The 17,565-nt window shown below is 44.3% G+C and overlaps 1 protein-coding gene across 1 annotated transcript in view; it reads right to left on the reverse strand.

Moving 5' to 3' along the window:
- LOC141117561 (cell adhesion molecule CEACAM3-like) overlaps positions 1-15,101 on the reverse strand; it is an 80,385-nt gene extending 65,284 nt beyond the window's left edge. Inside the window, exons 1-2 of the mRNA XM_073610467.1 lie at positions 14,942-15,101; positions 4,240-4,557 (exon numbers count right to left, since the gene is read on the reverse strand). Of these exons, the coding sequence (XP_073466568.1) occupies positions 4,240-4,557; positions 14,942-14,984 (361 nt within the window). The 5' untranslated portion in view covers positions 14,985-15,101. The remainder of the gene's footprint in view (positions 1-4,239; positions 4,558-14,941) is intronic.
- Positions 15,102-17,565: the final 2,464 nt, after the last annotated feature.

Here is a 17,565-nt window from a genome sequence, read left to right on the forward strand (position 1 = left end):
TCGAAAGAATGTAATGAAAACATTATTAGTGCCGTGTGCACAGTGAGGGCAGTGTGCAATACATACAAAATATAATACAATTATATACAGAACTTACAAATTTCCTTTACAATGTGCACCAGATGCATGGGTCCTAACTGGGTATGGAGACCCTAAGACACTGCCCAGGCTGTCTAAAACACAGCGCATAATTATTAAGAAAGTGGCTAAAGAGTATGGATATCTGTATCCCTACATACCGGCCCATCTAGAGGAAGAGATTCAGGACAAGGAAACACAATGGGTAGATGAAGCTGTGCAGTGTTTTCTTCGGATCCCCTTACGGGTGGATTTTCGAAAGTTGTCACTTAAGATAGCTGAAAGTATACTTCAGTACTGCAAACCTGGGGCTATGGTCTCAAAATTAGCCCGGACAGTGTGATAGTCCGGAGGCCAAACAAGTAAGACATTCAACATTACATTGCTACGGTAAATGCCAAAGGAAAAACCCTGAACTTACCAGAACCCAGATATTACTGTAAATGCTATTGAATTGTGTTTTTCACTGACACCATATGGATTACAAATGTGTGCTTGTGGAGTTTGTAATTTGCTATGCTGAAAGCCACTCCACCTCTTGTACAGAAAGTGTTGCTAGTGGAGGACATTCCTGTTGGCTGTATCGCTGGGACTGGGTTGGACTGTGTGCTGCCGGCAGATACAGGGAGTGCCCACTTGAGTCATGCTGGCTGGCATTCTGGAATTGCCAGTGTGCCTCCCCTGGAAAAAAAGTAACATGTTGATCTAACATTAAGCGTGTTTGTTTCTTCAACCAGTGAGGAAACTTTAAGGACAGACTGAGATTACCACTGCAAGGGGACTTATGTCAAGAAGTACGGTCCCTTGTACCATGGCCTGGCTGCTTGTTGTCTGATTGCAGCCATACCTCCTGTCCCCAGAGTTGTCTCTGAGAAGAAGGGAAACTGCTGGTGAAATGTTGTTTTACCCCGAGTGAAAAATTGATGGACTTCGGGGTTTCAAAGACACTGGGGTGTTTAGTTAGGTAGAATAAGCTGTGGCAAAAGGGGCAACTTCTCACCTTACAATTTGAATGATGGACTGTCAAGTGTACCAGGATTGTTCTGTCATATGTTGACCACCAGGTGGCGTGAGAAGTGCTTGGTGCAGATGTTCTCTGGGAACTGTAGCGCCCACCTTCTTCATGCTGCGGTGCTCCAAAACTGTAATGGAATCCATTTTGGAGTCTATGTTTACCCTCACAGCGCTGGCAGGAAGGGTCAAAAGACCAGGCTGATCCTCTCCCATGAGCAATGAGACTTGTTGGTTCTTCCCCATATTGGTAGTATGCACGACAACACAGCCTATAGGAAGTATAGATGTTACTTGCCACCTTCCCACGGAGGAAGACGAAATCCCAATGAAGCTGAAGCCGGTTGCTAGGGGAGACTGCTGCGAGGATAACGCTTTAGCCCCACGTTGGGCGCCAAATGTACCGAGGACCCAGGCTTCCTTTGGTCTAATGAGAACCTCCAGGCTCAGTGATAGCAGACATCCTTCCATATATGGTGGGTTGCAAGGCATATTATTTGGGCGCCAGACACTTCTTGAACGCAAAAGAGATTTTATTTCTCTTACCAGAACTTTGGGAGAGAGGGTTAGGGCCAGGACACCCTTAGGTAGTTGCAAGGCTAATTGGCAGACTCCAAGACTTCGACAGGAGGACATGCAGGGAAAGGCATCCAGCGAGACGCAACATCTGCATGTGTAGGAATGCTGTCTCCTATGGCAACAGTCTAACAGTTTCTAACACCAAGGGTAACAGTTCCTTCACTTCCACTACAATCACTTCTTGTAGTTCTTCAACCCACTGAGCTCCCAGTCTCTCACTAGATTAGTTGATTCACTGACACTGAATCCCTTGAGCTCCTCCCATCTTCACGGTAGTATCTTCCTCAAGCGTCACCCCGCTTCTCCACTGGGTCCCTAGCTTGGCACTCAAGATACTTTTCAAGCGTCACCCCACTGGCCTGCTCAGTCCCTGGCTTGACACACAAGGCTGCTCTGCAAGCGTCACCTCCGCTGGCTGGGTCCCTGGCTTGATACCCGCTAAATTTTCCCGATTCTTCACCGTCCACGGTTGGTGAGAATACTGCTCCGGTACTTGCTTCAGCTACACACTGTGGTCCCTGGTAATAAAGTGGATGGTCCCTTAGTGGCGACAGCTTCCCCTCTACCTCTGACCAAGACAGGTTGTCCGGGTGGCACAGAACACAGACCACCTAACCCCAGCCAAATATATAGGCTCTCCCAACAGGCCAAGGGATTCAAGAAAACCCCTGCCCATTGGCTGAGACACCCCATAGACTCATAATCTGACCTTGCATTGCCCTTCTTGTATCTAGTGCCACCAGGTACCCGGCCATCTAACGGCAGAAGAGAAAAGTGCAGCAATGCCAGACTTAGGGAGAAATCAATTGATCCCTAACAATTAGCCAAGGTAGCTTACACCTGGCAGGTAAACTTAGGAGCAACCCTGCCTTAACTCCAGGGTGCTACATATGTATGCTTTGAGGGCCCCTTGGGGGCGCAACTCAAGCCAGAGATGCGGGGAAAAAATTTGGACGGACAAGTACGTCGAATTATTTATGTTATTCCCTCTGGAAAAGTTCAACCTGGATAGGTTGAAGCCTGAGTAGTCCAAAATAAAAAAGATGGGGAGAAGCGTCAGTTTCGTTTGATTCTGCGCACTTTTACCAATTGGTTGCAGGCCTTTGCAATCCTGGCCAGTGTGATAGAGGAGAAGCATCTCTTCTGCTATCTGGACTCGATCAGCGAAGCTCGCAGGGTTTATGGAGGGGTGGCATGGCTTCATTATGATGAACAATTTTGTAAACGTAAGGCCATTCGACCTTCTCTTCGCTGGGATCACAAAGACATAATTTTATGGATGACTTTGTCGCACACTGGGTCCCCCTTTTTTCCAAGCGGGGCCAGAAGTCCAAGCACCCCTGGACAGTCGGCCGGTAAACACTTGCTGGCAGTTCAATGAGGGCACGTGCCGTTTTGGTTCCGCATGTCGCTACAAGCACAAGTGCTCGAGTTGTGGGGGGTGCACACACCCTTTCCCACTGCGTCAAACAAAGCAAGGGCCGTGCCGGGGATACTTCAGGTAAGAGGGACGATGCCGGTGATGGTGGAAAGGATACGGCCTTTCCTAGGTAGGTATCCGGATTGGGCGGCTGCTACGTTGTTGGAGGAGGGGTTTTCGGTGGGTTTTGCTATCCCGTGTTCTCTTTTCTGCATTCCCCTTTTGCTGACAATTTGTGTTCCACTAGGGCTTATCCCGAGGTGGTTTCTGACAAACTGGCCAATAATTTGGGGGTGTCTCATCTGGGTTTGGTTCCCCAAAAGGAACCTGGGAAGTTCCGTCTTATTCATCTGATGTATTTCGGGCGAAATTCTAATTCAAATGTTTTCCAATTTGACTCGTTTGAATAGTTTTCAAATTCAGTTTGAATTTGAATTTCCAAATAGAATAAAACATAATAGAAAATAAAGGAGAAGAATGGAAAATAATATAATAGAATAGAAAATAATAGAATAGAAAATTAAGGAGTAGAACGGAACAAAATAGACTAGAATTTCCGAATAACAAACGAAACAAACCGCGCATGTCTGCTTAAAACGGACCATCACTTAAAAGTGAAAGTACCGCTAAACTGCCTCCCCTCCGGCCCCTATATTTAAAAACTCTTTTCTTTTTTGAGGCTGGGTACCTTTTTCTGACAGGTACTCGCTCCCACTTCCGCAATTCTCACCTAGATGAGAAATACGTAAGGTTGCCCCACCCCCACAAGCTCCTGGGACACATCACATGTCCCAGGAGGCTGTGGGACCAATCCAACAGTGGAGGAGCTGGCTATGAAACAGTAGGAAGTCACAGCCTAGATGGAGGCACCAAGGATCAAGCAAAACAGCAAAAAAAAAAAAACTGCATGGATAAAGACAACGCTGGATCAACAGACTGGTGAGTGTTGTTTCTTGAAAGTAAGCAGCTACAGTTATTGTACATTTTTGGTTGAGAAAATTTCAAACTAATCACCAATGTTGCCAATCTGTGTAAAGCCTCAAACTGACTGCAGGATTGTTATACAGTATATAATGTGCATCCCATGACTATAGGGTACATGGACCAAGAACAGTTCAATACACCTTCCCCAAATAGTGATAATGACTTACCCAACACTCGGAGATGAAACCTCTGAAGACATTGGCCTGATGAGATTGTCTGCACATTCGCTGTGTACTGGTTTTGGTCTTTTCTGAGCAAGTTCATTATAATTAAAGATCCATCAGCTGCGGCTTTTAATCTTCCTTCATATTCAGCTTCCCTTATCTGAGCAGGTTGACCTGGTGAAGTTTTAGCAAGGAACGTCCCATCAGGGGTAAGCCAGAAGATGGACCTGAACTCACTATTGTCCATTGATAGAGTCACCTGCCCTCCAATAGTACTTGATAGAAATTTTGGCTCCCTACAGTTCGACGCAATGAGCAGGCCTAACGAAAAGGAGAAAAAAAATCCAGGATGAATAGAGTAAAAAGCAAAAACAAGAAAATAACATAAAATGTATAATGATTTTATGTAAAATTTCTTAAAGGAGAAATATGGCCAAAGCTTTTTTTGGCCCCACTTCTATGGATCACAGGAGTGCAGTTCGTTCTGTTCAGATGCTCCAGGCTGGGGAAAGATCCCAACTTTACAGTTGGGATTCACTCAGATGCCTGGCCCAGTAGTTGGCTCAGCCTATCAGCTGCGCGGCTAAGCCAGCCACTCCTGCCCCCTCCACAATCCAGTGAGCACTGGGGGGGCAGAGCAGAGAGCTGGTGACTGACAGTCACCAGCTCTCTGCGCAGAGTGGAGGGGAAGAACCAAGTGATCAGTGGAGTTTGATCGCTCGGTTCTCAGTGCAGAGTCGGCGGGGAGACAGATGCAGCAATAGATCGATGCTGCATCCACCTAGGATGCCACCTTTCATACCCCATGCTTCTCTTTTAACCTCTCCACGACCACCCTATAGCCGAATGATGGCTGCAGTGCTGTTGCACATTTCCCAGAAGGTGTCTATTGATGTCCTCCCATGATCTTGCTTCCCGTGTGCCCCCTGCGGCATGTATCGGCAGGGTAGTGTGATCAGCAATCAGAGCGACTTTTTACCATGTGACCAGCTGTATCCAATCACAGTGTAAACAGGATTTGCTGATCATTGCCCATCCTCGTGAGGAGAGGAGAGCCGGTAAGCAGCAATCCACACAGGGGACATCTACACTGGTAATCAGGGCACTGATCATCACTGTCCTAATGATCAGTGCAGCCCCAACAGTGCCGCCTATCAGAGCCCATAAGTGCTGCCTGTCAGTGCCCATCAGTGATGGCTATCAGTTCTGTCTATCAGTGCCGCCTGTTAGTGCCCATCAGTGATACCTATCAGTTCTGCTTAACTGTGCCACCTATCAGTGCCCATCAGTGCTACCTACCAGTGCTGCCTATCAGTGCTGCCTATCAGTGCCCATCAATGCCGCCTATCAGTGTCCATCACTACCATCTATCAATGACCATCATTGCCGCCTATCCGTGCCCAGTGACGCCTATTAGTGCCCATCATTGCTGCCTATCAGTGCCACTTATCAGTGCCTGAAATCAGTGCAGCCTCATTAGTGCCCATCAGTGCAGCCTATCAGTGCCACATATCAGTGCAGTCTATCAGTGTCCATAATTACTGCTTAACAGTGCCACATATTAGTGCAGCCTCATCACTACCTCCTTATAGTGCCCATCAGTGCCACCTCATCAGTGCCCATCAGTGAAGGAGAAAAAATACTTATTTACAACATTTAATAACAGAAACTAAGAAAAAATGTGAAAATTTTTTGGTCTTTCTTTGTTTAGCAAAAAAATAAAAACCCCAGTGGTGATTAACCACTTCACCCCCGGAAGATTTTACCCCCTTCTTGACCAGAGCACTTTTTGCGATTCGGCACTGAGTCGCTTTAACTAACAATTGCGCGGTTGTTGCGACATTGCACCCAAACAAAATTGATGTCCTTTTTTTCCCCACAAATAGAGCTTTCTTTTGGTGGTATTTGATCGCCTCTGCGTTTTTTATTTTTTGCATTATAAACAAAAAAAGAGTGACAATTTTGAAAAAAAACGCAATATTTTTTACTTTTTGCTATAATAAATATCCCCCCAAAAATATATAAAAAAAACGATTAAAAATTACACTTTGTCATTTGGAGCTTCACACATTTTTTTCATTTTTTTTTATTCATTTTTTATCCATCTTTATATTTTGTATTTATGGGACTTCTGGTCACAATGGATTCCAGATTATTTTGACAGTATACTTGTTTTACTTGCGGGACACTTATTATATTATCACTTCACTAGATACCTTACAGGGTGTTTATACACTATTATGTTATATATTGTGGTACATTAGGGGAAACTCTGATGGTCACTATCTCTCTCACTAGTACTAGAAGGTTTCACCACCCTATATGATGGTGGTACGTGTTTTATATAGTTTTTCATACATTTATATGGATAATTTGTAAGAGGTTTTATCAGGTTTATTTGCAGAGGTACAGCACAGATACTTTACAGAACATCCCGGTACAGGTAGCGCTGTCCACACACCCCTATCCTTTTTTATCTCAATACCTTATCTCAACCCTTATTGGAGGTGCGATTCAGGGGAGGCTGCACACCTGGTCTGTCTGTGAGTGCAGAAAATTTGTGGTTGTTAACATCTAAAGCTGTTATGGGAACTTACAATATAATGACTAAAGCAAGTCTTTCTAAACCTTATCCTTTATCCTGGAGGAACCTGTGTAAAGGTTTTCAGGTCTTGAGCTCCCCTGGCTAAAAATGATTATACTTACAGCTCACAGAGCATTAGCACGATCAATATAATCTTTAAGAGTTATAACTAGGGATGGGCCAATACCATTTTTTTTTACGAGTACTGATAACTTTTTTTAGTACTCGCCGATAACAATTACCAATATCTACCGGCAACTGCTTTGTTTACACTTCAGCTGTCAGCATTGGTACAAAGCATTGAAAAGTTATTTACAAATTTTAAAAAGAAAATGTATTTTTTATTACATTTTGCACTTTTAATAATGTGAAACGCAGGAAAAATATATGTTAAATATGTAAAAATATTGACCACTTTCCGTCCCCGCTATAGCCAAAAGACAGCTACAGCATGAGCTTCCAGTGCCGGGAGGGCGTCAATAGACGTCCTCCTGTGATCGCACTGGTCACGGGTGGCACGCTCTGTGAACGTCAAGTCCTTCCGACACGTCTAATCACAGAATGGGGTAAAGGGCCAATCACAATGGTCCTTTACCACGTGATCAGCTGTTAGCCAATGACAGCTGATCACATCAGTGAAGGAGAAAAAATACTTATTTACAATATTTAATAACAGAAACTAAGAAAAAAAATGGAAAATTTTTTGGTCTTTGTTTTGCAAAAAAATAAAAACCCCAGTGGTGATTAACCACTTCAGCCCCGGAAGATTTTACCCCCTTCCTGACCAGAGCACTTTTTGCGATTCGGCACTGCATCACGTTGCGAAGTTGCACCCAAACAAAATTGACGTCCTTTTTTCCTTTTTTTCCCCACAAATAGAGCTTTCTATTGGTGGTATTTGATTGCCTCTGCGGTTTTTAATTTTTGCGTTATAAACAAAAAAAAGAGCAACAATTTTGAAAAAAAACACAATACTTTTTACTTTTTGCTATAATAGCCCCCAAAAATATATAAAATAAACAATTTTTTTCCTCAGTTTAGCTCGATATGTATTCTTCGACATATTTTTGGTAAAAAAAATAAAAAAATTGCAATAAGCGTATATTGATGGGTTTGCGCAAAAGTTATAGCGTCTACAAAAGGGGATAGTTTTATGGCTTTTTTATTATTACCGTATATACTCGAGTATAAGTCGACCCGAGTATAAGTCGAGGCCCCTAATTTACCACTAAAAACTGGGAAAACTTATTGACCCGAGTAAAAGACGAGGGTAAGAAATGCAGCAGCTACTGCAAGTGGAAAAAAGAGGGTCAGCAATGCCCATCTGCAGCTGCATACCTCCCTGTGTCCTGTGCAGCCTACCTGTATCCTGTGCATGTGCATGTGTCCCTGTGTCCTGTACATGTGCATGTGTCCTGTGTCCCTGTGTCCTGTAGACCCCTGTCCACAGAAGCAATCAATCAATCAGATTCCAATCTCTCCACCATGGCCAAGACCAAAGTGCTGTCCAATGATGTCAGGGGCAAGATTGTAGACCTACATGAGGCTGGAATGGGTTACAAGACCACCGCCAAGCAGCTTGGTGAGAGGGTGACAACAGTTGGTGCGATTATTCGCAAATGGAAGAAACACAAAATAACTGTCAATCTCCCTCGGTCTGGGGCTCCATGCAAGATCTCAATGATCATGAGAACGGTGAGGAATCAGCCCAGAACTACACGGGAGAATCTTGTCAATGATCTCAAGACAGCTGGGACCATAGTCACCAAGAAAACAATTGGTAACACACTACGGCGTGAAGGACTGAAATCCTGCAGCACTCACAAGGTCCCTCTGCTCAAGAAAGTACATGTACAGGCCCGTCTGAAGTTTGCTAATGAACATCTGAATGATTCAGAGGAGAACTGGGTGAAAGTGTTGTGGTCAGATGAGACCAAAATCGAGCTCTTTGGTATTAACTCAACTCACCGTGTTTGAAGGAGGAGGAATTCTGCCTATGACCCCAAGCAAACCATCCCCACCACCAAACATGGAGGAAGAAACATTACGCTTTGGGGGTGTTTTTCTGCTAAGGGGACAGGGCAACTTCACCGCATCAAAGGAGCAATGGACAGGGCCATGTACTGTCAAATCTTGGGTGAGAACCTCCTTCCCTCAGCCAGGGCATTGAAAATGGGTTGTGGGTGGGTATTCCAGCATGACAATCACCCAAAAAAGACACCCAAGGCAACAAAGGAGTGGTTTATGAAGAAGCACATTAACCACTAGCCCACCGCCCACCGTCATATGACGTCCTGGGCTTTGGGTGGGTATATCTGAATGATGCCTGTAGTTACAGACATCATTCAGATATTGCCGGTTTCAGCCGGCGAATCTCTACACCATAGGAACGATCATAGCGGCCGTTCTGCCGCTTGATCGTTCCTATGGGAGGCGAGAGGGGACGCCCCCCCCTCCCGCCGCCCTCCGGTGCTTGCTCCGACTCACCGTTACGATCGGTGAGGTGGAGAGTGGATCCGCTGGCGCCGGATGTAGATCATAGAGATTTCCGGCGGATCAGATGGTCCCCGGAGTCTCTATGATCGTCGGAGGCCGGGCGCGATGTTATGACGTCACGCCCGGCCTCTCCATTCAAAAAAACAGCGCCGCTTCGGCTTGGAAGCGGCGATTGTTTTATTTTTATTTTTTATTTCAGGCTTCCCAGCCTAGTGGTGAGATATGGGGTCTTATTGACCCCATATCTCACTATTAAGAGCACCTGACAAAGAGCACCTGACATGTCATATTGCTATTACAAGGGATGTTTACATTCCTTGTAATAGGAATAAAAGTGATCAATTTTTTTTTTTTTTCAAAAAAGTGTAAAAATAAAAAAAATAAAATATAATTAACAATAAAAAAAAAATAAAAAAATTTTTAAAGCGCCGCTGTCCCCGTGTGCTCGCACGCAGAAGCGAACGCATACGTAAGTCCCGCCCACAAATGAAAACGGTGTTCAAACCATACATATGAGGTATCGCCGCGAACGTTGGAGCGAGAGCAATAATTTTGGCCCTAGACCTCCTCTGTAACTCAAAACATGTAACCAGTAAAAAAATTTAAAGCGTTGCCTATGGGGATTTTTAAGTACCGAACATTGGCGCCATTCCACGAGCGTGTGCAATTTTGAAGCATGACATGTTAGGTATCTATTTACTCGGCGTAACTTCATCTTTCACAAAATGCAAAAACATTGGGCTAACTTTACTGTTTTGTTTTTTTTTTTTAAACACAAAACAGTTTTTTTCCGCAAAAAAACGCGTTCGAAAAATTCCTGCGCAAATACTGTGTGAGATAAAAAGTTGCAACAACCGCCATTGTATTCTCTAGGGTCTTTGCAAAAAAAACATATATAATGTTTGGGGGTTCTATGTAATTTTCTAGCAAAAAAATTATGATTTTTACATGTAGGAGCAAAGTGTCAGAATTGGCCCGGTATTGAGGTGGTTAAGGTCCTGGAGTGGCCTAGCCAGTCTCCAGACCTTAATCCAATAGAAAATATGTGGAGGGAGCTGAAGGTTCGAGTTACCAAATGTCAGCCTCGAAAACCTTAATGACTTGGAGAGGATCTGCAAAGAGGAGTGGGACAAAATCCCTCCTGAGATGAGCAAACCCAACCTGGTGGCCAACTACAAGAAACGTCTGATCTCTGTGATTGCCAACAAGGGTTTCGCCACTAAGTACTAAGTCATGTTTTGCGAAGGGGTCAAATACTTATTTCACTCAATAAAATGCAAATCAATTTATAACTTTTTAGAAATGCATTTTTATGGATATTTTTGTTGTTATTCTGTCTCTCACTGTTAAAATAAACCTACCATTAAAATTATAGACTGATCATTTCTTTGTCAGCGGGCAAACGTACAAAATCAGCAGGGGTTCAAATACTTTTTTCCCTCACTGTATGTCTGCCGCCCAGTTTTTGCCAACTTCTGCCAGCCTGACCTGGGGCTGCTGATAGGGCAGTACAGCCAGCCCTGTTGTACCGGGCCCCGCCAGCAGGGGGGGGGGCCCGAGCAGATTTCTAGCTAAAAAAACGAATTAGCTAAATAACTTTATTAACCTGCACCTACTTGATTGGCAAGGTATATAGTACATTCCTGGGCCCCATCAGGTTAATAGAGGGGCCCAGGAGGTAGAGGAAGCAGAAGAGGGACTTTTTCTCCATTTTTGGGTGGAGGCATACAATCCCTGCTCTGCATCTGTGTACCTTGTGATCATTGTATGATTTCCTCGGCGGATGGATTCTATTTTAATGCAGCTCCCTTCCCTCAGTAAGTGCCATGCTGCAGCCTGAAGGAGACACTGAAAAAAAGAGTAATCCCGACGCTGGTCCACAGGCAAGCAAACTCCCTACACACACCACACATCACACAGGCTGAGGCTCAGTCCCAAGACTCCCCATTGTGTGCTCATGGTCATTAACATTATGATGATCAGAGCACAACAGGTTCTCTATGGCTCTGTCAGTGTAACTTTCTTAATATATGGCTGTACTGTGTGTTTCAGACTATAACACAGCACAGCCATAAGAAAGTCAGCACCACACAGTCATGTTACACTGACAGAGCCATAGAGAACCTGCTGTGCTCATCATAATGATAATGACCATGAGCAACATAGCGAGATGCTACTTTACACACGTGATGGGGGGAAGGGACAGTAAAAACACACAGCCAAGCTGCATTTTTTTACCACCCCCCAAATCACTCCACTTTAAGAATTTTTCACCCAAGCTTTGCAATCAGGTCCGTCTGTCAGTTTTTCCTGTGGACCAGTGGGTACGGTAGTTGCATATGATGGCACAGTGGCGGCAATTCATGGGCACAGTGGCTGCATTTGATGGCACAGTAGCTGTGTTCAATGGGCACAGTGACGGCAATCGATCGGTACAGTAGCTGCATATAATGGCACAGTGGCAGCAATTGATGGGTACAGTGGCTGCGTTTGATGGCCACAGTGGCAGCAATTGATGTGTTGTTTTCAGAATTTTTCAGTTTGTTTGCCCCCCCCCCCAAAAAATTTTGAGCACCAGCTGCCACTTATGTGGACCTGATTGAAAGCTCCATGTAGGTCTACAGGAGTCCAAATATTAATTGACTTGTCCATTCAGGTCAAAAAAAAAAAAAAAGGAAAAGAACATCCTTTACTATTTTTCCAGACCTAAATGGGACAGTTCAGAGGTAGCCTGATGTAAATGGACACAAGTCTGTGGTGTATGCAGACACAAACTGAATGGGCACAGAGCACCCAACAGCTGATGGAAACATCAGCTGCGGGTGCAGACATCGCTGGACTCCAGGACAGGTAAGTGCCCATTTATTAAAAGCCAGCAGCTGCAGTAGGTGTAGCTGCTGGCTCTAAATGTTTATTTTTTGGGGGCGAAACACCGCTTTAAAGGTTCACCTTTTGGTAGGAGGAGCCTGTGAAGTCCCCAGCATCTGCAGTGTGTGAGATAGCAGCGGCGGTGAATGAAGTACCTTGCCGCTGAGCTCCGGTTTGCAGCTGATCAATAAAAAGCGATCCCATCTAGGAGAGTATGTGAGTGGAACAACTCTATCTGATAGATAGTATTCAATTAGTGTTTAATCTCTGCGCAATGGATATATAATTTTTCTTTTTACATGTCCGGAATCTGAGTGGAGGAGCGATTAGCATTAAAGAAGTGAAAGAAGTAAAAGTAATACTCTTGTTTTGACACTATTTTTTCATTTTTGTTTCAATATTGTCACAATATAATTAACACTGAGGAGTCTGATTATATAACACTTGATGAACTGTTTACATTTCACATGAAGGATTTTTTAGAAAAAGGAAGATATTTTTGTATACTTTTTGCACATTTGCATTTATTTATTTATTTTTGGAAGTTTCAAGTAGCACGGTATATATTTAATCAGATATAATTTTACTTTATTTATTATAAGCAGTAGATATGTTTTAAGAGCACATGCACATTTTAGTAAGTTTTATCACTAATGCATTTTTATGAGCACATTACATGCATAATGGTGGGATTAGATCGATTTATATTTCATTTAAAAAAATATTTTGTAAGAATCTGCAGATTAAGAATATTTGGAGGTATTTTTTAGAAGTATATTTTTACCTTTCACCATTTTAAATGGGAATATGAGGATAATATAAGCGCAACTGACCACTTTACCTTTTGGAACATGTTACATGTTTCTGCTCCTGCCACCATTCCCCCAGATTTCATGACAGCATGGGGGTAAAGAAAGTCATATGCTTGGGCGGGCATACACATATATATACAGTAATATGCATGTGTGTATATAGTATATCCCCAGAGAGCCCTCCCTTACATCAGGGTCCCCAGAGATCCCCCCACTTACATCAGGATCCCCAGAGAGCCCCCACTTACATCAGGGTCCCCAGAGAGCCTCCCCTCCCCTTGGGGACCCCTGCAGAGACTCGGGGCTATGGGCCCCAGATTCGGGGCTATAGCCCCAAAAGCCACCCCCTAGCGACGCCACTGCGGCGCCCCATGATTTCTAACAGCGGCCCTGGCCTGACCACACATCTGATATCCTGCATCTGCCAGCTGGCCTGCTGCAATGTCTTCAGCTTTGCATCTGCTTTGGAGCACGACTTTGAAGCAATTTTGACACGACTTGAAACAATGCCTGTGTCATGTTGAGGTCTATGGTCCTCAAGTCGCATCAAAATCAGACCAAAGTAGTGCAGGGACTACTTTGAAGTCCCTGCTACTTGAAGTTGCACAGATATGAATGGTTATCATTGGAAATCATGGGTTACGACTTGTCATGCGACTTTGCAGTCCCAAGTCGCAGGACAAGTCACACAAGTGTGAAAGGGGCCTAAGTGTCACTGGTTCGCACAAAGTGTCAGTTGCTGTCAGAAAGTCCGCCTAAATATCGCATTCCCACTATAAGGCCCCTTTTACACTTGTACGACCTGAAAGTCACACGACTTTGCCATGATTTTGCCATGCCTTTGATGTGACTTGAAGAAATGCCTGTGTAATCTTGAGGTCTATGGACCTCAAGTCGCATCAAAGAGACGACATCGGGAGAGATGACTGCTCAGAGCTATTTTACTAATAAAGGAATTGTCAAAAACTGTCTCTTGTCTTTCTTGACTTTTCACGGCTTTTTTGGTGAATGGGTAGGGGTACGATGTACTCCCAACCCATTCACATGGGGTGGGGGGCTGGGATCTGGGAGTCCGCTTGTTAAAGGGGGCTTCCAGATTCCAATAAGCCCCCCACCTGCAGACCCCGACAACCACCGGGCAAGGGTTGTCGGCAAGAGGCCCTTGTTCCCATTAATATGGGGGCAAGGTGCTTTGGGGCAGGGGGGGGAGTAGAGCCCCCCCTGCCCCAAAGCACCTACCCCCCATGTTGAGGGCATGCATTCTGGTATGGTTCGGGGGGGGGGGGGGGGGCGCTCGCTCCTCCCCTCCCTTTCCTGACCTGCCAGGCTGCATGCTCGGATAAGGGCCTGGAATGGATTTTGGGGGGGACCCCATACCATTTTCTTTTTTAATTTTGGCATGGGAGGGTCCCCTTCAATCCATACTAGACCCAAGGGCCTGGTATGGACCTGGGGGGGACCCCACGCTGTTTTTTTCGAAAAAAAATTTTAGCCGGCGATTCTTTTTTTTTTTACATTCAGCGGGGAAGCCTGCTGATGACTCAGTCGTTAAGGACGCGGCGGCCGGCTTCCCGGCCCCCTCCTTAGCAACCAGTTATATACAGTGAATGCACAGCTAAAAAAAAAAAAACACAAATTGCAAAACGCAAATCGTGGCAAAATCGATTCTAAATCGCGGTAAAAACGCGGTACTTGCTTTTTGATGCAGATCCATTAAAGTCTAATACATGCAATATTCTACATTTTGCGAGAAAAAAAAAGTCCCCGACCCTTTTCAAAAACGCAGAGGCACAAAAATGCTTCGATGTAAACATAGGAACTCATGTTAAAAAATTTCCCTGCATTTCTGCAAAATGCATCAAAAAACGTATTGGTGTGAATCGAGCCTAAATCTTCCAGAGTTCAAGGGCTTAAAAAGTACTTGCTGCCATGTAGCGGGACTCACCTTTGTGAAGGCAAAGGATTATAATGACGGGTAAAATCATCATCTCTATTTTGTCCTTGTTCTTCGCTTTTCAGAATATCGTCTTATGAAGTTCTGCAGCTTTACTGCCCATACACAAGAACATCTGTCCACTGAAAGCCTTCCGGTAACCAAAGTGAGACCTCAAGTTTCAAAAAGAGGAAGGAGATGATTAAACTGGTAACTAAGGCTTCATACATTTTAATAAAGGGATAGTATAATATACTTACAGTATATTGTTATATTATTTACCCTATGTGTATTCATACTCCTTGAAATTTTTTTTTTACAACCAAAAACGTAAATGTATTTTATTGGGATTTTATGTGATAGACCAACACAAAGTGGCAGATAATTGTGAAGTGGAAGGAAAATGATAAATGGTTTTCAACATTTTTACAAATAAATATGTGAAAAGTGTGGGGGGCATTTGTATGGCGCCCCCACGAGTCAATACTTTGTAGGAGCCCCTTTCACTGAAATTACAGCTGCAAGTCTTTTTAGGAATGTCTCTACCAGTATGTTTCGGGCAGTGGTGTATCGTGGGTTGTCAGCACCCGGGGCAAGGCAAGTAATTTGCACCCCCTAACCTGTGGACTTTTAGCACTCCCAGAGTCCCTTCAGATACAATAGTACTGACCAACCTGATTCCTTTACTGACCATTACACACTACACTGACCTCCATACTAAACTACACTATACTGACCACTATACTATACTCTCCACTACACTAAGAACTACACTGACCACTATACTGTCCACTATACTGTCCACTACACTGACCACTATACTGTCCACACCACTACACTATACTGTCCACTACACTGACCACTATACTGTCCACACCACTACACTGACCACACCACTACACTGACCACTACACTATACTGTCCACTACACTACACTGACCATATACTGTCCACTACACTATACTGTCCACTATACTGACCACTACACTATACTGACCACAATACTACACTGAGAACTACACTACAGTGACCATTACACTGTCCACTACACTACACTGACCACTATACTGACCGCTACACTATACTGTCCACTACACTACACTGTCCACTATACTGACCACTACACTGTCCACTACACTGACCACTACACTACACTGACCACTATACTGTCCACTACACTATACTGTCTGCTACACTGAGAACTACACTACACTGACCACTATACTATACTGTCCATTACGCTATACTGACCACTATACTATACTGTTCACTATACTACAATGTCCACTACACTAACTACTATACTATACTGTCCACTATACTACACTGTCCACTACACTGACTACTATACTATACTGTCCACTATACTACACTGACCAATATACTGTCCACTACACTAACCACTATACTATACTGTCCACTATACTATACTGTCCACTATACTGTCCACTACACTACACTGACCACTATACTGTCCACTACACTATACTGTCCACTACACTGACTACTATACTATACTGTCCACTATACTACACTGACCAATATACTGTCCACTACACTAACCACTATACTACACTGTCCACTATACTATACTGTCCACTATACTGTCCACTACACTACACTGTCCACTATACTACACTACACTGACCACTATACTGTCCACTACACTATACTGTCCACTACACTGACTACTATACTATACTGTCCACTATACTACACTGACCACTATACTGTCCACTACACTATACTGACCACTACACTGACTACTATACTATACTGTCCACTACACTACACTGACCAATATACTGTCCACTATACTACAGTGTCCACTACACTGACTACTATACTATACTGTCCACTATACTACACTGACCAATATACTGTCCACTATACTACACTGACCAATATACTGTCCACTATACTACACTGGCCAATATACTGTCCACTATACTACACTGACCAATATACTGTCCACTATACTACACTGTCCACTATACTACACTGTCCACTACACTGACTACTATACTATACTGTCCACTATACTACACTGACCAATATACTCTCCACTATACTACACTGACCAATATACTCTCCACTATACTACACTGTCCACTACAATGACTACTATACTGTCCACTACACTATACTGACTACTATACTACACTGAGAACTACACTACACTGACCACTATACTCTCCTACCTACAGTCTTCCTATACTGACATTACATATATTGCGCCTCTCTCTTCTCCCCCCGTGTTTATCCATTCCTCACCTTCTTGTCCTGCATTGGTCCGGAGGATAGGAGGAAGAGGAGAAGACAGCGGCCCCGGCGGCTCACACTTTCTAGTGCTTGTCTCCCCCGCGCTCCGGCCGCCATCTTCAGTGTTTTCCGGTGCACTGTGATTGGGCGTATGGGGGGTCATGTGCGGAGACGGGACTTCAGGAGCAACCTTGATCGCACATAGGCCAGCCCCACACCGCACATGACCCCCATACGCCCAATCACAGGGCGCCAAACACGGAACATGGAGGCCGGAGCGCGGGGGAACACAGGAAATTAAAATTAGGAGGAGGCAGCCAGTAGTGACACTACTGGCACGAAATTGCGCCCCCCTAAATGTCGCGCCCGGGGCC

This window comes from Aquarana catesbeiana, linkage group LG13, assembly GCF_042186555.1.
Source record: "Aquarana catesbeiana isolate 2022-GZ linkage group LG13, ASM4218655v1, whole genome shotgun sequence".
Classification (NCBI taxonomy): Eukaryota; Metazoa; Chordata; class Amphibia; order Anura; family Ranidae; genus Aquarana; species Aquarana catesbeiana.